This window comes from Corylus avellana, chromosome ca9 (assembly GCF_901000735.1).
Source record: "Corylus avellana chromosome ca9, CavTom2PMs-1.0".
Lineage (NCBI taxonomy): Eukaryota > Viridiplantae > Streptophyta > Magnoliopsida > Fagales > Betulaceae > Corylus > Corylus avellana.
The window spans coordinates 14,986,132-15,002,129 of NC_081549.1; the positions used below are offsets into that span (position 1 = coordinate 14,986,132).

The 15,998-nt window shown below is 33.8% G+C and overlaps 1 protein-coding gene across 1 annotated transcript; it reads right to left on the reverse strand.

Moving 5' to 3' along the window:
• Window positions 1-5,198: 5,198 nt before the first annotated feature.
• On the reverse strand, window positions 5,199-13,083 carry LOC132192355 (uncharacterized). Its single transcript, XM_059607670.1, has 10 exons — window positions 13,022-13,083; window positions 11,934-12,156; window positions 11,613-11,817; window positions 10,790-10,880; window positions 10,568-10,713; window positions 8,630-8,873; window positions 7,966-8,070; window positions 7,018-7,200; window positions 6,687-6,891; window positions 5,199-5,846 (listed from the first exon to the last, which is right to left on the reverse strand). Exons 2-10 carry the CDS (start codon window positions 12,151-12,153, stop codon window positions 5,359-5,361), a joined length of 1,887 nt encoding a protein of 628 aa, XP_059463653.1. The 5' UTR covers window positions 12,154-12,156; window positions 13,022-13,083; the 3' UTR covers window positions 5,199-5,358.
• Between the last annotated feature and the right edge of the window lie 2,915 nt (window positions 13,084-15,998).

Below are 15,998 nucleotides of genomic sequence, written 5' to 3' on the forward strand. Positions count from 1 at the left end.
AAATCAAAATTTAATCCAAGGGTGGGGCAGAGCTTAAGTGGCCGGCCATTCAAAGGAGGAGGAACCTAAATCATGCAATGAAGACTTATGACAAATATCTCTTATCTTGTCATTTTCTTAGATTTTTATTGTTCACCTAGGTAACTTTGACTTGGATAGTTATTAATCCTTAGATATGTAGTAATATTAAGTTACCATACAATACAAAAGTGGACACTTGTCAGCCCAAGTGAACACCAAAAATTGGTATGATGTGGCAGCCTTACAAGCTGCCACATGGTAGTGAGCAGTAGCACTCTCGGCCAAATCTGGATTTTTGCCAAAAATAGATTTTGCTGAAATTTGATAGCTAGATAGAAGATTTCGAGAAGAACATCTTAGAATTTCGCTTGTCTAAACCACATATAAAAAATTAATGATAACGTTTCCTCATCATTATCACTAGCTAGAATTAATAATTAATTCAAGGATTGAATTTTCTATTCCTTACAATATTACCTCTTGAAAGCTACCAAAATGAGAGGGCTGGACCTAGGTGCAAAATTTATAGACCCCTCATGGTTGTTCAAAAAGGTTGAGTTGTCCCGATTTAACAAAAATAAAATAAAATAAAATAAAATAAAATCCTAACACATTGAACATTTGGGGTCCATCATCGAACAATTGGAATCCCACTCAAGCGTTCGAGATCCAACTCGAATGTTCGGCATCGAGCATTCAATATCCCATTCGAACGTTTGGCCCGCACAGAAAATCCTTAAAAGGTTGAAAACTCTACCACTACAAAAATATAGAGTTTAATGAGTAACGTTTTTTGGCAAAAAGGTCACTATATGGTTAGTGATGTGCCTTTAGTAATGTTACACATACTTTTTGGACCTAGGTCCATGGGTCCCAAACATAAAAAAATAGGGAAACAAGCCCAAAACATCATAAAAGGCCTAGAATCTTCATGACCAGCCCATCTATAGCTGATGCCACCCTGAGAATTACTGCCCGAGACCAACATAGTCGGGAACACTCAATCCACTACCTATGAATGACGGACATGCATTAATCATTCAATCGGTTATACATCATTCGCGGACACACATTGATCAACCAGATGGTTACACGCTATCCGCGGCATATGCGCTAACTAAAGAGGCGGTTATAGTTCATCGACAACGGCAAGGAGATAGAATCATTAATTCCTCCATCCGTTTCACCCGAATCCCTGATCCTTCACTCGGACATCATTACCACATTAACAATCTCAAACTATAAAAGAGCAAGAACACCAAAGAAACAAGTACATGAATTATTATCATTAGACACTATACAGTACTTAGAAAGGAACTAACTTTAGCATCGGAGGAGGATTCGCCGGAGACACCGCCGGCGTATTCTCTTAACCCTGCTTTTTACCTTTCAGGTCAAAAGGAAAACATCATCAAAATTACAATCCTGCCCTTGAGTTCACTAAAACGGAAATTGTTTTAACAGTTTGGCGCCATCTGTGGGAGCGACTTTCCATTCTTACGAAATTAAATATCCGCAATGGTGAACACAAGGTCCAAAAGTCAAGCTCACCACGAAGAATCGGCAGTTCAGACCAACCAACGGAGACCACCAATCCCTCAAACTGGAGGGGATAGGGAGCATATTGCAGCTTTGGAGGCTCAAGTAACGCTTTTGTTCCAACAAAATGAGGAATTGCACCGCTGTTTTCTGACACAATCTCAATCCGAGGTTAATCAGAATGGGCATTTAGAGGAACAAGGAGATCATACCCATCACTCCGATGGTCGTAGTCATCAGGATGGCAGTTGCCATCACCATCGCGGAACCAGTCACCGAGAAGATGACCACAGGGAGGATGATTGAAGGGAAAGAAGTAATGTGGAGCGTAGCAATTGAGAAAATGCTCGCAATGAAGAAAATTCTCGAAAAACAGAAGATCCTAAAAAAGATCAACCACCAGCCGATCAAAGGAATCGACTACTAACCACTCAACAAGATGAAGTAAACAAGGCCCTGGCAGAATTGGCGACACGATGTGTGGCCATGGAGCAGAAGGAAAAGCATTAAGCCGCTGTGGTCAGCAAAATTTTCACGGGAACAGAGATGCGATTTACCAAACAGGTAACTGACCATCAACTTCCTAACAAATTTAAAGTCCCTCAAATTCCAAGCTACAGTAGTGTCAGAGATCCAACTAACCATTTGGAAAACTACCGGATGCATCTAGTACTCCATGCGACGCCTGATGAAGTAGTATGCAGATCCTTTCCTTAACACTCTTTGGAAGGGAATGGTTTCGAGGCTTAGCACCCAATTCCATTGGCAGTTTCGAAGACCTTGCCCGGATATTTTTGACCCAATTCTTGGGGTTCCGAGAGAGAAAGAAACCTTCTGGATATCTTTTAACACTCCATCAATGCGAGGGAGAGAGTCTGAAGGAGTTTATGATCCGATTCAATGTGGAAAAACTAAAGGTGGAAGATCCAACCGATGGTGTGGTTTTTTCTGTTATCTATCAAAGCATCTCTCCCCGATGAGCTGATAATGCGAAAACTTGCCCGGAGACAACCTGACAATCTCCAAAACCTACTGGATAAAGTGAAGGAATTCATAAACGAAGAGGAGACACTGAAGGCTATGAGATCAGCCCAGAAATTGCCCAAGAGGTTTGAAGACAAGAAGCGAAAGGAAAATTGGAGAATGGACGAAGCAAGACCTTTCAAGACAAGATTCAATGATTATGACTTCACACCGTTTAACGCCAACATCTCTGAAGTCCTAATGGAAGTCAAGAAAGACCTAGAATACCAAAAGCCTCCGAGGATAATGGGGGCCCCATCACCTCAAAACCGAGACAGATATTGTGAGTTCAACGAAGCCAATGGCCATTACACGAAGGGTTGTATAACATTGAGGCTTGTCATCAAAAAGTTTATCAAAAACGGTAAGCTAGCCGCAAGGAACGCGCAGCTAATGGAGCCTTCTCATCCACACCAGCAATCGACTTTGATCTCGAGCGCATCTACAGCATGCTTAGTGGACTTCAACAGTCCGTAGGTAGTCTCACCTTGGAGCTAGGGAAACTATCGACGGCTCTCCATATGACATTCCAAGATCACTCCCACAGATTCATAGTCACTTGACGGGATTCCTACTCAACATGAGAGATTACGGCATTCAGAGCCCGAGCATCAACCTAGGAAGAGGGAGCCCTAGTACGCAAGGAACCCCAGGTCAAAGATCAGCAGATCGCAAACGACCTTGTTCGTAGGTCGATTTCTATAAACTTTTGCTTGGTTAGTTGTTTGTACATATTTTGCTATGCTATACGTCCTCATTGGTGATGGCAATTTTTTATGTATGCGACTGTTTCTTTTCTTTCCTTCCTTGGATTTAGTTAAGTTGCATGATAGCATATTAATACTATATATATATATATATATATATATATATATTATAAAAGTTTTAAATATTTTAAAAAATTTTAATTCAAAATTTAAAATTAATGACGTTTTCATAAACTCAAACGTCATTAAATTAATGTGTATTTTTTTGTAGTGTACCTCTTAACACTTGTAATTAATTACACCAATTAGAGCATACTTAATCTAGATTAAATGTTGGGGTATGACATTCGTCCGTCCTTATAAAAATTTCATCCTCGTTACTTATATTGATGCACAAAGTTCTTGTGTTGTGAGCCAAGAGTTTAGTTCATATGTTGAAGACGCTTGGAGTAAAGTTCAAATCATGGTGCTACTATTGTAGAGTTTAACAAAATTAGGTATTTTGTCAAAGTATAGATTTCAAACTTTTCTTTTTGATTACATGTAAGGAGCATGTACTGAGTCGATCCCTCTGATGCGAACTAATAGAACAATAGAGTTTATTAATTTTAAATCAACAAATCGAAAAAGAAAAAAGTGAAAAAAGGATAAGAATTATCACTTCGAGAGGGATCTAATCTCCTATATCTCTTCGAATATCTCTTCGAGGAGAAGTAATTTCTTTAAGCAAGTTAACTTAATTCTCTTAAAATTTCCGTGCTTTCACAATTAATTTTTTAAATTGAAAGTTTATCTAATATTAAAAAGTTTTCAATGTCACCCCTCCTTAACGTAGGACACCAAAATACCCAAAATAACCTTGTTCAAATTTTTTTTAAAAAAAAAAATGAAAATGAAAAAAAAAAAAAAAAAAATTGATGCTAGGCTGACTCGCGTGGGTTCCAATTTTATTTTAGAATTTTTAATTATTTAAAAATTAAATAATTTTTTAAAAAACGGTATAAGAGATATTTACCACTCTATCTAATTTAAGCCCAAAATCTTAACCATTGGAATGACATTACAAACTTTTTAAAGTTTGATACACTAAATTGAAAAAAATTTTGAAGTTTAAAGAGATGATTGTAAAAACGCTGAAAGCTTATGGGGTTAAGTGAAGTTTCCCTTAACTATTATGCAAAGTCATTTATAAGCTGAATTGGCACTCCATAATTGGTGTAATAATTAAGGATAAGGATTGCAATTATTGAAGACAAAGTCTTTTAATCCCTACTTAAACAAGAATCCTAACTAATTGTAAACAATGACTCCTGATTTATACGGATTAAAATTTTCTCACAAATGAATCTAGAATTTTAATTTTAATTTTTAAGGGAACAGACTGTATTAAATTTTTTTAGGGGCCAAATTAAAAAAATAATAATAATACCTAAAATGTTTCTTTTTAACAAATTTAAAGGCTAAAAATATTATTTTAACAAAAAAAAAAAAATGGTAGAGGCTGAACTAGAGGGGTCACCGGTCCCTCTAAGACCGTCCCTAAATTCTCTCTATTTGAAATGAAGATGATCAATTTTATAGTATATTACATTGCACAAATTAATCTAATGGATGGTATATATATATTGTCATATCATTTAAAATTTTAAATGAGATGACACTGTATTTAAATGTCCTGGTAATATGTATATCATTAGAAACAAAAAATCTTGACCGCAAAGTTGATCATTTTCATTTGACTAAAAAGGAACATGATCCTATTCCCGTTTGTGTACTTAATACATAATTATTGGCTAATTAAACCTAAAATTCATATAATTGTATCACTATATACAAGAGAAATTAGATTCTCTTTTGGATTTAAAACAAATAAATGAAGATCTTAGTTTCATTGGAGGTTGTGTGATCGAAGAACATGAAAATCTAGCACCAATCTTTGTAGCTTATTATGGATATCATATATATATTTTCTGTAATTCTTTTTGTTTGTAACAATCACTAATCATCAAAACCATCAAATGTTACTTATTTTGTTATTAACGAATGCAATAAGTTAAAGGTGATCATCCTAGTTGGCCTGGGCGGGTTTTGTAGTGATGCCAAACCCGAATGGGAATAGCGGGTCATAATGTGGATCCCCCACATTCATTGGAAGTTGATCAACCGTCTTGAACCACGTGCGTGAAAGCTTGCCACTGAAACCATAGTCACCAAACAACACATCGGCGACTCCTTGGCCTTCCGTTCCCGGCAGCCAGGCGGCAACCAGGGCATCTATGGAGGAAATATATGGCTGGATCACGACAGGACGGCCGGAGATGATGACAACAACACATTTCACAGCTCCACAGACATTCTTAATGGTGGTTGGGCCGGGTTCAGGGATTGTCAAATTCAGGCTGTCTCCATTAGTCTCTGCGTATGGGAGCTCTCCTACTACAACAATGGCGTAGGAGAATTTGTTTGTCTTGACATAGTCGGCGTCTGGGTTCTCCTCGTAGACTATTTTGGTGTCTGAATCAACGGTATTTTTAATGGCATTCAGAATTGTGGTACCTGCTCATTACAAGGTTCGTACAAACGGGTTAACTCTTAATGCAGTACTGGTAATTCTTATAAAAGAAAACGATTATGATATGATTAAGATAAAGTAGAAGTAAAGATTAGTTCTTTTTTTTTTCTTTTTTCTTTTTTTCCTTTTTTCTTTTTTACAAGCCTTTGTTGATTTAAATGCTAATTTTTGCAGCTACAGCATCCCAGTTATAATTTGTAAAGCAGTCTGGTAAATAGTATTACTCTTCTAATAATAGACGATCAGAAAGGGGTGGAGTAATGCCATTTAGAGCCTATTTGGGATTGGCATTAAGAAAGATAAAATGTACTTTTAATACTTAAAAAGTTGTGTTAAACAAAATTTCAAAAGTATTTTTTTTTTTATTATTATTATTCTAAAAAAGCTCAAAATGTACTTTTGGGAAAATATTAAAAATAAAGTTATTTTGAAAAAAAAAAAAAAAAAAAAAACTATTTTTGACTTTAAAAGATCTACTTAAGTAAATGTGATCCAGAATCTGGCTGATATTAGTATCTTGTTATACGATTGTCGGTTTCAGCTATATATATATATATATATATATATATATATATATATAATTTTCACTACAAGATTATCATAATTATATATTTAGAAGCGTGTTTGAAATTCATTGACAAATAGAAGTTTTAAAAGTCGAAAATGTTTTTACAAAGAAGCTTCGTTTTATTTTGTCAAAAATGTGTTTTGGTATTTTAGTTTTTTTAATGCTTCTTAAAGCTGACTTTCGATTTTTTCTAAAATCAGCACCTATATATGCCCTTAGTATTACTTAAAAGTGGCTAATAGTTTTGGAGATGTACCACTAGTGAGGTTGTTGCCGCTAAGTCCTTGCCACTCAATTGTCCACCCACCGCACTGGAAACCTAAATTGTCAGCATGGCTGCCGGCAACAAGTATTTTGGATGCCTTCTTGGGAAGAGGCAACAATGGCTTTTCTGCAGATTGGCCATTCTTCAACAGCACCAGTGATCTCCTAACAGCTTCCCTAGCCAATTCTCTATGCTCCTTTAAGGTGGTGTACATGAAATGGTATAGAAGGACGTTTACTTTTGTTGTCCTGTTTTGGGGGGGGGAGGTGGGGGGTGCAGGGGGGAGACAAATTAAACTTAAAAGGGAACTATATTAACTAACCTGGCTTCCTAGCTGGTTGACCAGGCTCCGATCAGCCAATGGGTTCTCAAACAGACCCATCACAAACTTGACCCGCAATATTCTCTTCACTGCATCATCAATTCGGGTCATGGGGATGATTTTATTCCTTACTTGGAAGGTTAGACCATCAATGAATTCTGTATAGTTGAATGGAATCATGACCTGCAATATGTCCATGACACAAATATTACAAGATTAGACCACTTATAGTGCGTTTGGTATTGGTATTGTAATTTCATAGATTAAATATGTGATTTTAAATCATATCATAAAAAAAATAGTATTGTTTTGTGCGTTTTTAAAAAATTAGAAAAAAACTTCATTTAATTTTCCTAAACTTCTATTAGTTTTGGAATTGTCCTACAAAATTCAAAAACTCTTAATTTTGTGTATCGAACTTTCAATTTTTTGTAATATTATGTCTTTAAATTTTTAATTGAAGGGTGTCAAATTACCAAAATATCCCCCATTTTATATTGAAATAGAAAATTGCAAAAATTCAAGCATTGATCCGAATTTAACGGAGTTTGCAAAAATACCAATGTGTGAATCTTTCCAATTTTTATTTTGTAAAAAAAAAAAAAAAAAAAAAAGGCTATTTTGGGATTTTGACAAGATTTAATGGAAAAACTTAACGGATAGATGATATTGCAAAAAATTAGAAGTTTGATACAACTCTGGAGTATATTGAAAAATAATGGAAGTTTTCCTAAAATTTTAGGTTTTCAAATCGCATGCAATAGGAAATGTTTTGTAAAAATACACAATTTCAAAAGTTAAATTATAATTTTTAAAGGTTAAACTGCTATTTTAACATACAGTTAATTGTATTTTAAAAAAATCGAACACATTTTAAAATTACAAATCCAAACGGAGCAATGTGTGCGAGTGGTTAAGCAGTATAAATATAGTAGGGGGCCGACAAACCATATCAATGCCGGCATGAATTCCAGCTTGGATAGAATATGAGTAGTTAGCATGAGGAGGAGAGGTGATCCTGTCGATACCCTCCCAATCTGAGATAACAAAACCCTGAAAAACAACTCACAACATTCATATCTTTCTCTTTTTCAATCAATCCAATAGTAATTCAAAAAATCAAGCTAAAGTAATCAAATTTTTTCTTTTTTCTTTTTTAATTGGATAAACTTTACTCTAGACCTCTAAACTGTCGTGCATTTTTAGAAGACTCCCCTAAATTTCAAAAATTCTCAATTTAACCCCCTGAACTTTCAATTTGATTCAATTAATTCCCTCCGTCAGATTTTAAACGTTAAAAGTGATACAATGACGTTTATACTTCTGACTTTTTTTTTATAAAATTTTAAATTTACCCTTAATTTCAAATTAAAAATTAAAAAAAATAAAGTTATAAAAAAATAAAACAAATTGACCCACGGTAGGGTCACCTTGGACCCATTTTTTCCTTTAAAAAAAAAAAGAAAATAGGGGGTATTTTGGTCTTTTTTGGCATTGTCGTTAGAAGCTAACCGCTAAATTTGATGAAGGGGTCAATTAACTCAAATTAAAAATTCAGGTGATTAAATTGACAGTTAAAGTAAAATTTTCTCATTTTAATTATATTTCTTACCCTGAAACGAAGAGTGTTCTTGAGGAAGCCGGTAACAAGATCATGGTTGGCATGCATCTTGACCCCATTCCAGCTGGAGTAGGAGACCATGATGGTGGCGACACCCTTGATGATGGAGTTGTAGTAGCCTGGCATGTGTATGCTGAGCAGCCCATGTCTGCTTATCTCCGTGTTGTTTTCATTTATGCCGTTGGTTGTTCCTCCGTCACCCACATAGTGCTTGGCACAAGCTGCAACCTTGTTTCTGCACAAAGGAACGCAACAACATGTGGATTCTTATGAAGTTGTCCCCCTGCCCAATTATAGAATCTTAGAGATATAAAAAAATAAATTGAATGACATAGACAATTCAAGTGGCTCGCTCTATGCCTATGTCTAGGATGTAATTGAGTTAAGCTAAGTTAAGTTTTAGGATTTCAAGAATGGCTCGTTGGAAGCTAGGCGAGTTTGAACTCATTGAGAATGCTATTAAATATTAAGTAACTAGAAAATATGTTAGTTTATGAACTAACTAGATATTAGGTTAACTAATACACACATATAAATATTAAGTAACCTATATAACATATATTACTTAATTACTAGCATATATATATATATATATATATATATATATATAAAACTAATTTTTAGTAATATATTAATATATATTTGTATATACATACAAGATATATGACGAGTTAATGAGTCGAACAGACTGATTTATTTGCAACCCTACTTACATCTACATTTTTCAAGCTTCTGTTTACAGAACTTACAAATGATTTGAATCTAACATAATCCTAATCATATCCCTTAATTTAAGATGATTCAATCTCTTCAATTCTCTAAATTTTAGGTAATCTAATTTTTATTAATCTAAAAAAGGATTTCTGTTCTTATCACCAAAAACCCGTAAGTATTGAATTATTATTATTATTATTTTAATGAGTTATAATTATCCTTCTTTTGTTCAAAATTGACATGATTAACTGGAATCCATGGTCCGTATACTTGTCCTATGCCAAACACACATCTGTCCAAGGCTGTTCTATATTGCCTAGAGGAAATAGACCACTCACAAATCAAAGATGGCTATATTTGTCTTAATCCACCAATAAGGAGAGGTGGGCCAACATTGATAGAGATACCAACTTGGAAAGGTTTCCGGATGCTTCTATGATGTAATGTACACAAAGCATGATTATAGCCACAGGCATAAATTTTGAAGTGCAGACATTTCTGTGAATGAATTACACATGCGAGAATTCTATAAACTATTAATTTTTTTATTTTATAATTATTTCTTAATTTAATACGGTAGTCTTAACTAATTTTTTTTTTTTTTTTTAATAATAATTGATCCAACAGCGATGTAGGGCTACTAAATTCAATATTGTAAGATGGTTGTAGAATAAAAAAAATAAATAAAAAATAAAAAATAAATCAAGAAAAAAAAAAAGTATAATTTTTAACATTACTCTTTTTTTATAAAATAATGCTAAATACTAGGTTGATATGGCAATGTTCATCGACCCATATTAAAAAAAACAAAACAAATATTTAAGGGAAGGTGGAAGCTTCCACGTCGACCGAGCGGGATGGAGTCTAATATTTAGCATTGAGTATATATATATATATCACACTACTATCTCATTATTCTAACGTGTCAATGTCAATCCTTCATTTGATTAGCCATTGTTTAAAAATGAAAATTAAATTAAATTAGTCATTATTAAAACAAAATAAATAATTAGAGATTAATTCACACTACCCTATTAGCACAGTAAAATAATAGTCGAGTATTAGTGATATATAGAATTACTCTTTCTTATAAAATTGAGAGTGCTAGAGAAAACATTAGAACTTATAACCATAATCAATCAATAGCATTTGAATTATAGTTAATTAAAAAAATATAAAATTATAGAATTAACATCAAATTCCCACTAATATTACCTTCCGGCAACAAACGGGACACCCTTGGGAGAGTGAGTGGGTAACTCCCCTTGTAGCCCCGACACAATCTCAGTCATTGCCTGAACAACCTTGGGATCTTCGCTGTAGCTTTCATAGCATCTTCCCCATCTTGGATCTCGACAAACCTGCAAATTACAGATGAAGATTTGTTTATGATCCTGAGAGCAAGCCGTAGTTGGAAGATTCATTCAACGTAGTTACCGCTATACAAGGTGCAAAAACATATGGAATCCCTGTTGCTCTAGCTTCAAGCGCAGTTGCAGCTCCAATCCTCTTGACAAGTTCTGGGTCTCTGTTTGATCGGAAATAATTTGATCATCAATGGCAGATTTACAAGCATATTTTTATCATACAATGGATTCAAGTAGATACTAATACATTCTTGATCTTTCTTGAATTTCTGACACTAAATTCCTAAGACGGCCTAAAAGCTCACAATTTTTAATCCGAGATTAGTGAGTTAGGTTCGAAGGTTCGGACTCGTTTAATTGAATAATCGGATTAAGGTTGACTTATATAATCTTACCTATGCTTCGACACCACCCGAACCCAACACAAAAGTAGAAACCCAATACAAAATTAGCAAATTAAGGGTACATTTGGCATTGCGAATTGCGATTTCATAAACAAAATGTGCGATTTTAAACCAAATCGCAGAAAATTAATTGTTTGGGATTACGTTTTTAAAAGACTAAATTACGATTTTAAAGGTCATATCGTCATTTTTCCAAACACTTAACTATGTTTTTAAAAATCACTTTTTCAAATCGCAAATTTTAGAATCGCACTTTTAGAAATCACAATTCCAAACAAACCATAAGATTGAAGGATGTAACTCATTTAATTAAATTAGTCAAATTATAATTAATCTATATAATTTTATATCTATACCTCACTATAACTCGAACCGAACACTCAACACAAATTGTCCATCCTAATTTTAAAGATAAATTATTCAATACTCAGAGCGTGGAACTAGGAGTAACAAACAGAGATAATATTAACATCCAATTATTATACTTGCCTGGTAGCTCCAAGCCCAATATTGTGGGGGAAAATGGTTGCCTTGTAGACATTGTTGTTGCCATGAACAGCATCAATGCCATAAATCATTGGAATTCCAAGGCGGGTGGATAAAGAACCCTTTTGGAAATCATTCACCATGTCAATCCATGTCTCTGCAGAAGCCTCCTTGGCTGGAACACTCCCTCCCCCACTTAATATGCTCCCTGCCCGAAACAGAGCATTTTTATTTTTCAAAAACAGAGCAACACTTTCAACTTTCTCTCTGTTTTTTCCTCAAAGTTTTGACATAGAAATAAAAATGATTGGTGATAATTATTACCAATGAAGTAGTTCTTCATCACCTCCGCGGATGCAACAGTGCGGTCAATCTGCACCATTTGACCGATCTTTTCCTCCAAAGTCATCCGGCGCATCAAATCCTTAATTCTAACATTCAATGGCTGTTTTGGGTCTTTATATTTAAGGTTTTCTGCTTCTGCAAAGGCTGCCCAGAAACACAAGAGCAGAAGCCCCATCAAGGAGATGGGAGTTCTCGCCATTTCCTGAAGTGACAAAAAAACGAAATTACTTTAACAATAACCCAAAAAAAAGAAAAAAAATAATATCTATATTTGTTAAATTATTAATAATTAATTAAACTTATCTTTTTTTTTTTATTAATTGACAGTTTATCATGTTACTAGATAAGTAGTCATGAGATGGTTTACCTTACCATTTCACTTAAGTTTTATTAATCTATTAATTAAAGAAATAAATTCATCTTTTTATATTAACTTAAAATTTTAAAATGATAATTATCTACTATTGTCATATTTTGACGTCATCAATAAATGTGTAAACATAAAGGTACAAAGTAGGAAGAAAAAACAGAGCATACGTGAAATATGTAAAAGGTTAAGGAGAAAGTGAAAAGTTCAAAAACAAAGTTTAAGAAAAGAATAAAAGCAATTATAAAGTTAAGGTTTGCCTCAAAGAAACGAATCAAAATACACCTAGTACAACACAAAATTACTTAGCACAAACCTAAGATAACAAAACCCAGAAAGGGAAGGTGGAAAACTAAAAACTAATTCTGAAATGTCATCAACATCATGTTCATCAAACTACAAGTATCTGTTTTGGTTCCTGAGAAAGTTTTAGGGAAAGCCAAGGAAACTGAAACTCAGATTTCTTCTGGTTTGCGTTGTTATGATTTCTATAAAAGATGACATATTCATCAGAACTCATTCAGATGCTCTTATGGTCAGTGGCATGAAAGACACCAAGAAATGTGGAAACCAAATTATGAAGTACAATTTCTTTTCTTTCCAGACATTATATATTCTCAGCAAACAAACAGAGCATAAAAGATTTTGCACACAAAAGAAGAAAAACCAAAATTGTAGGTGAGAGAGAACTTAAACTTACAGACGAAAATAGAGAAACCCAAATGGGAAGAGCCTCTGCTACCTCAGAGAGAGAGAGAGAGAGAGAGAGAGAGAGAGAACTTGGACAAGAAGACAGGATACAGGTGGTATTTATGAAGAAATTTATGATTTTTTTAATATTTTAATTTTGTTCGGGTGAATTGTTTATGGTCTCTTCTATTTTCGGTGGTGAGTCAAATCCGTGTCAATCGGACTACATAACCATGATAAAATAAATAAATAAATTAGAAATTATTTAATCACTCTCAGATTTGGGACTTTCTTAAATTGTTTCCTAAAAAATTACATCCATCCATGAATTTTTCACCTGTTAACAAAATGAATACTATGCCCCCCTCCAGAGCGCCGCTGCCTCAGGGGAGGAGGGATGCCTATCGCCTGCATCCCTCCTCCCTTCTTTGCTTCTCGGTTTTTGTTTTAAGCTTGTTTTTGTCTTTGGTGTTTTTTATTCTGTTTGTGCTTATGTTATCTCTCGGTGGGTACTACTTTTGGGAGTTTTCACTCAAACTCTCCCCCTCTCTGTTTGTTTGTGTGTGCTGCCGATCTCCTCCGCGCCCTGCTCACTGCTCGCTGTCGGATCTTTTCACGCGCCTCTCCCGCGCCAAGCTTTTTGTGCCACCTTCCACGGCAGTTTCCGGCCAACTCGCGATCAGCCTCCTCCGGCAGTCATGACCCGCTTTGAGTGTTTTTCGCAATTATTTCCCTGTATTGTTGTTTTCTTGTTTTGTATTTCCTTTTAGTTCCCATGTATTTAGTTTTCTTTGCTATAATTTATTTTCCTGCATTAATTTTATTGTTCCCTTTATTTCCCTGTATGGTTTTATTTATACTTGTAATAATGCTCTCTCCTCCTGCTTTGTTGCGTCCGGTTGCTGCTCGTTATTACTGGTCCAAACCTTTGGGTTGTGGATGTGAACTTTATCCTGACTTTCGAGTCAAGGAGGATGAGTATCGGCTTGGGGGTTTTGCTCTCAAGGCCGAGGAATAAGTATCAGCTTGGGGGTTTTGCTCTCAAGGCTGAGGAATAAGTGCTACTTATGCATTAGATGGTGTTTGCTTGATGCAGATCTGAGTTTTAAACCTGATATTTAGTCATAGGTTAGTGGATGTTGAGTTTTGGTTGATTTAGTCTGTTGTTGATGACTGTATTTTTAGCTTCGGTTATGATTTACTTAAGAGCTTTTTGCTCTATTTTGTAAGAGCGTTAGGCTCGCAACTTTTATCAATGAATGAGTATGATATGTTTCAAAAAAAAAAAAAAAAAAAGAATAGACAAGATTGTATGATTAAACAAAAAGTTTAGTCATAGGTTAGTGGATGTTGAGTTTTGGTTGATTTAGTCTGTTGTTGATGACTGTATTTTTAGCTTCGGTTATGATTTACTTCAGAGCTTTTTTGCTCTGTTTTGTAAGAGCGTTAGGCTCGCAACTTTTATCAATGAATGAGTATGATATGTTTCAAAAAAAAAAAAAAACAAAACAAAACAAAATGAGTAGACAAGATTGTATGATTAAACAAAAAGTTTTTTTTTTTTTGTTACCACAAGAGATTTTGTTAATTTATTTTCTACCAAGACATTTCCAGTGAAAAATCCACTCTAAATCAAATACTTATAAGGGTAAAAATATCCCTAACCTGTCCTCTAAATTTTAAAATTTTTTAAATGGGTTAAACTCCTCTAAAAAAAATTATTTTTCTCTGATTTTATCTTTACTCGCTGCCACCTCTTCACAAAGGATGCTTTTGCGAGTTACCCCTCTGATTTTTTTTCTTCTTTATTTTGAAAAAAAATGTATAATTATAATTTTATATGAGCTCAAAAAATAATTGAATTTGTACGAAATTGGATGGAATGATCAATTTAATAATGAGAACAAACTCAAAAGATAACAATATAAACTAATGAGTGATTTAATAAAGGTATAAAACTCAAGTGATTTTAATTTTTTAATTTTTTTAATTTTTTTAATCAGAAAGTTGATTCCTAAAATGAAGATGATGATAAGAATGTAGACTATAAGGTATTTAAAGGTACTACATTTCTTGCTTTAAAGTTTTACCCCATCTTTTGTCCTTGAATTTCTTTCCTCTAGAAGGGGTAGACCTATTAAAAAATTAGCTATGGGCAAAAAAAAATTAGTTCTTAGTAAGGCCAAGGAACGTAATCTTTGCTCTCTTGACCAAAACAGAGAAATCTTTGCTGTCAATAGGGCCAAAATAAAGTTCTTCATACAATGGCCCAAGGGACCACTAAACCAACAACACCATTTTTTTTTTTTTTTTACTTTTCGTAAAATAATTTTAAAAGGTGTCAACAATATTAGGACAGAGTTTTCCTATGAATTGGGTTGAAAATTTTTTTCCCAACTTATTCTATAAAAGTAACATGTGTTATTCGCATGAGAGAAATACATATTTTTTAAATAGCATGTGAGAAGCAAGTGCTTTTTAAATAAAATTTATTTCAATTTTATCCTTATAATTTTTTTTAAAAAAAATACGAAACTCAAACCGATCAAAACCATTGATTGTTGTCTGTCAGTGGGCTGGACCACAGGCGGCCGCATGTGGTTTTGACAGGGAAGCCTTTTACTTTACAAATACTTCCTCTCCGCTTAATACAAAAAGTCTACTTTTTTTTTCTTTTTTTTTTTTTTAATTAAAGCAAGTTTTAAAATTATTATTTAATCAAAATTAAATAATAATCCATTATTAATCTAATAATTTGAAAAGCTACATTAATTTTACGAGGACAAAGAGAGGATATAAGAATGTTATTTAGCATTACTTCAATCTCACATCTATTCTATTGAAACAATGTTTTTCGGTGTAAAACAATTTTTATAAAATTGAGTTATAAGAAAATTCATTCAATTTAATCTCTAAGAAAATGTAATGATACACTTACTCTTACTTTTAAAAAATTACAATTGGATTAAAATCTAGTAAAAATCAAT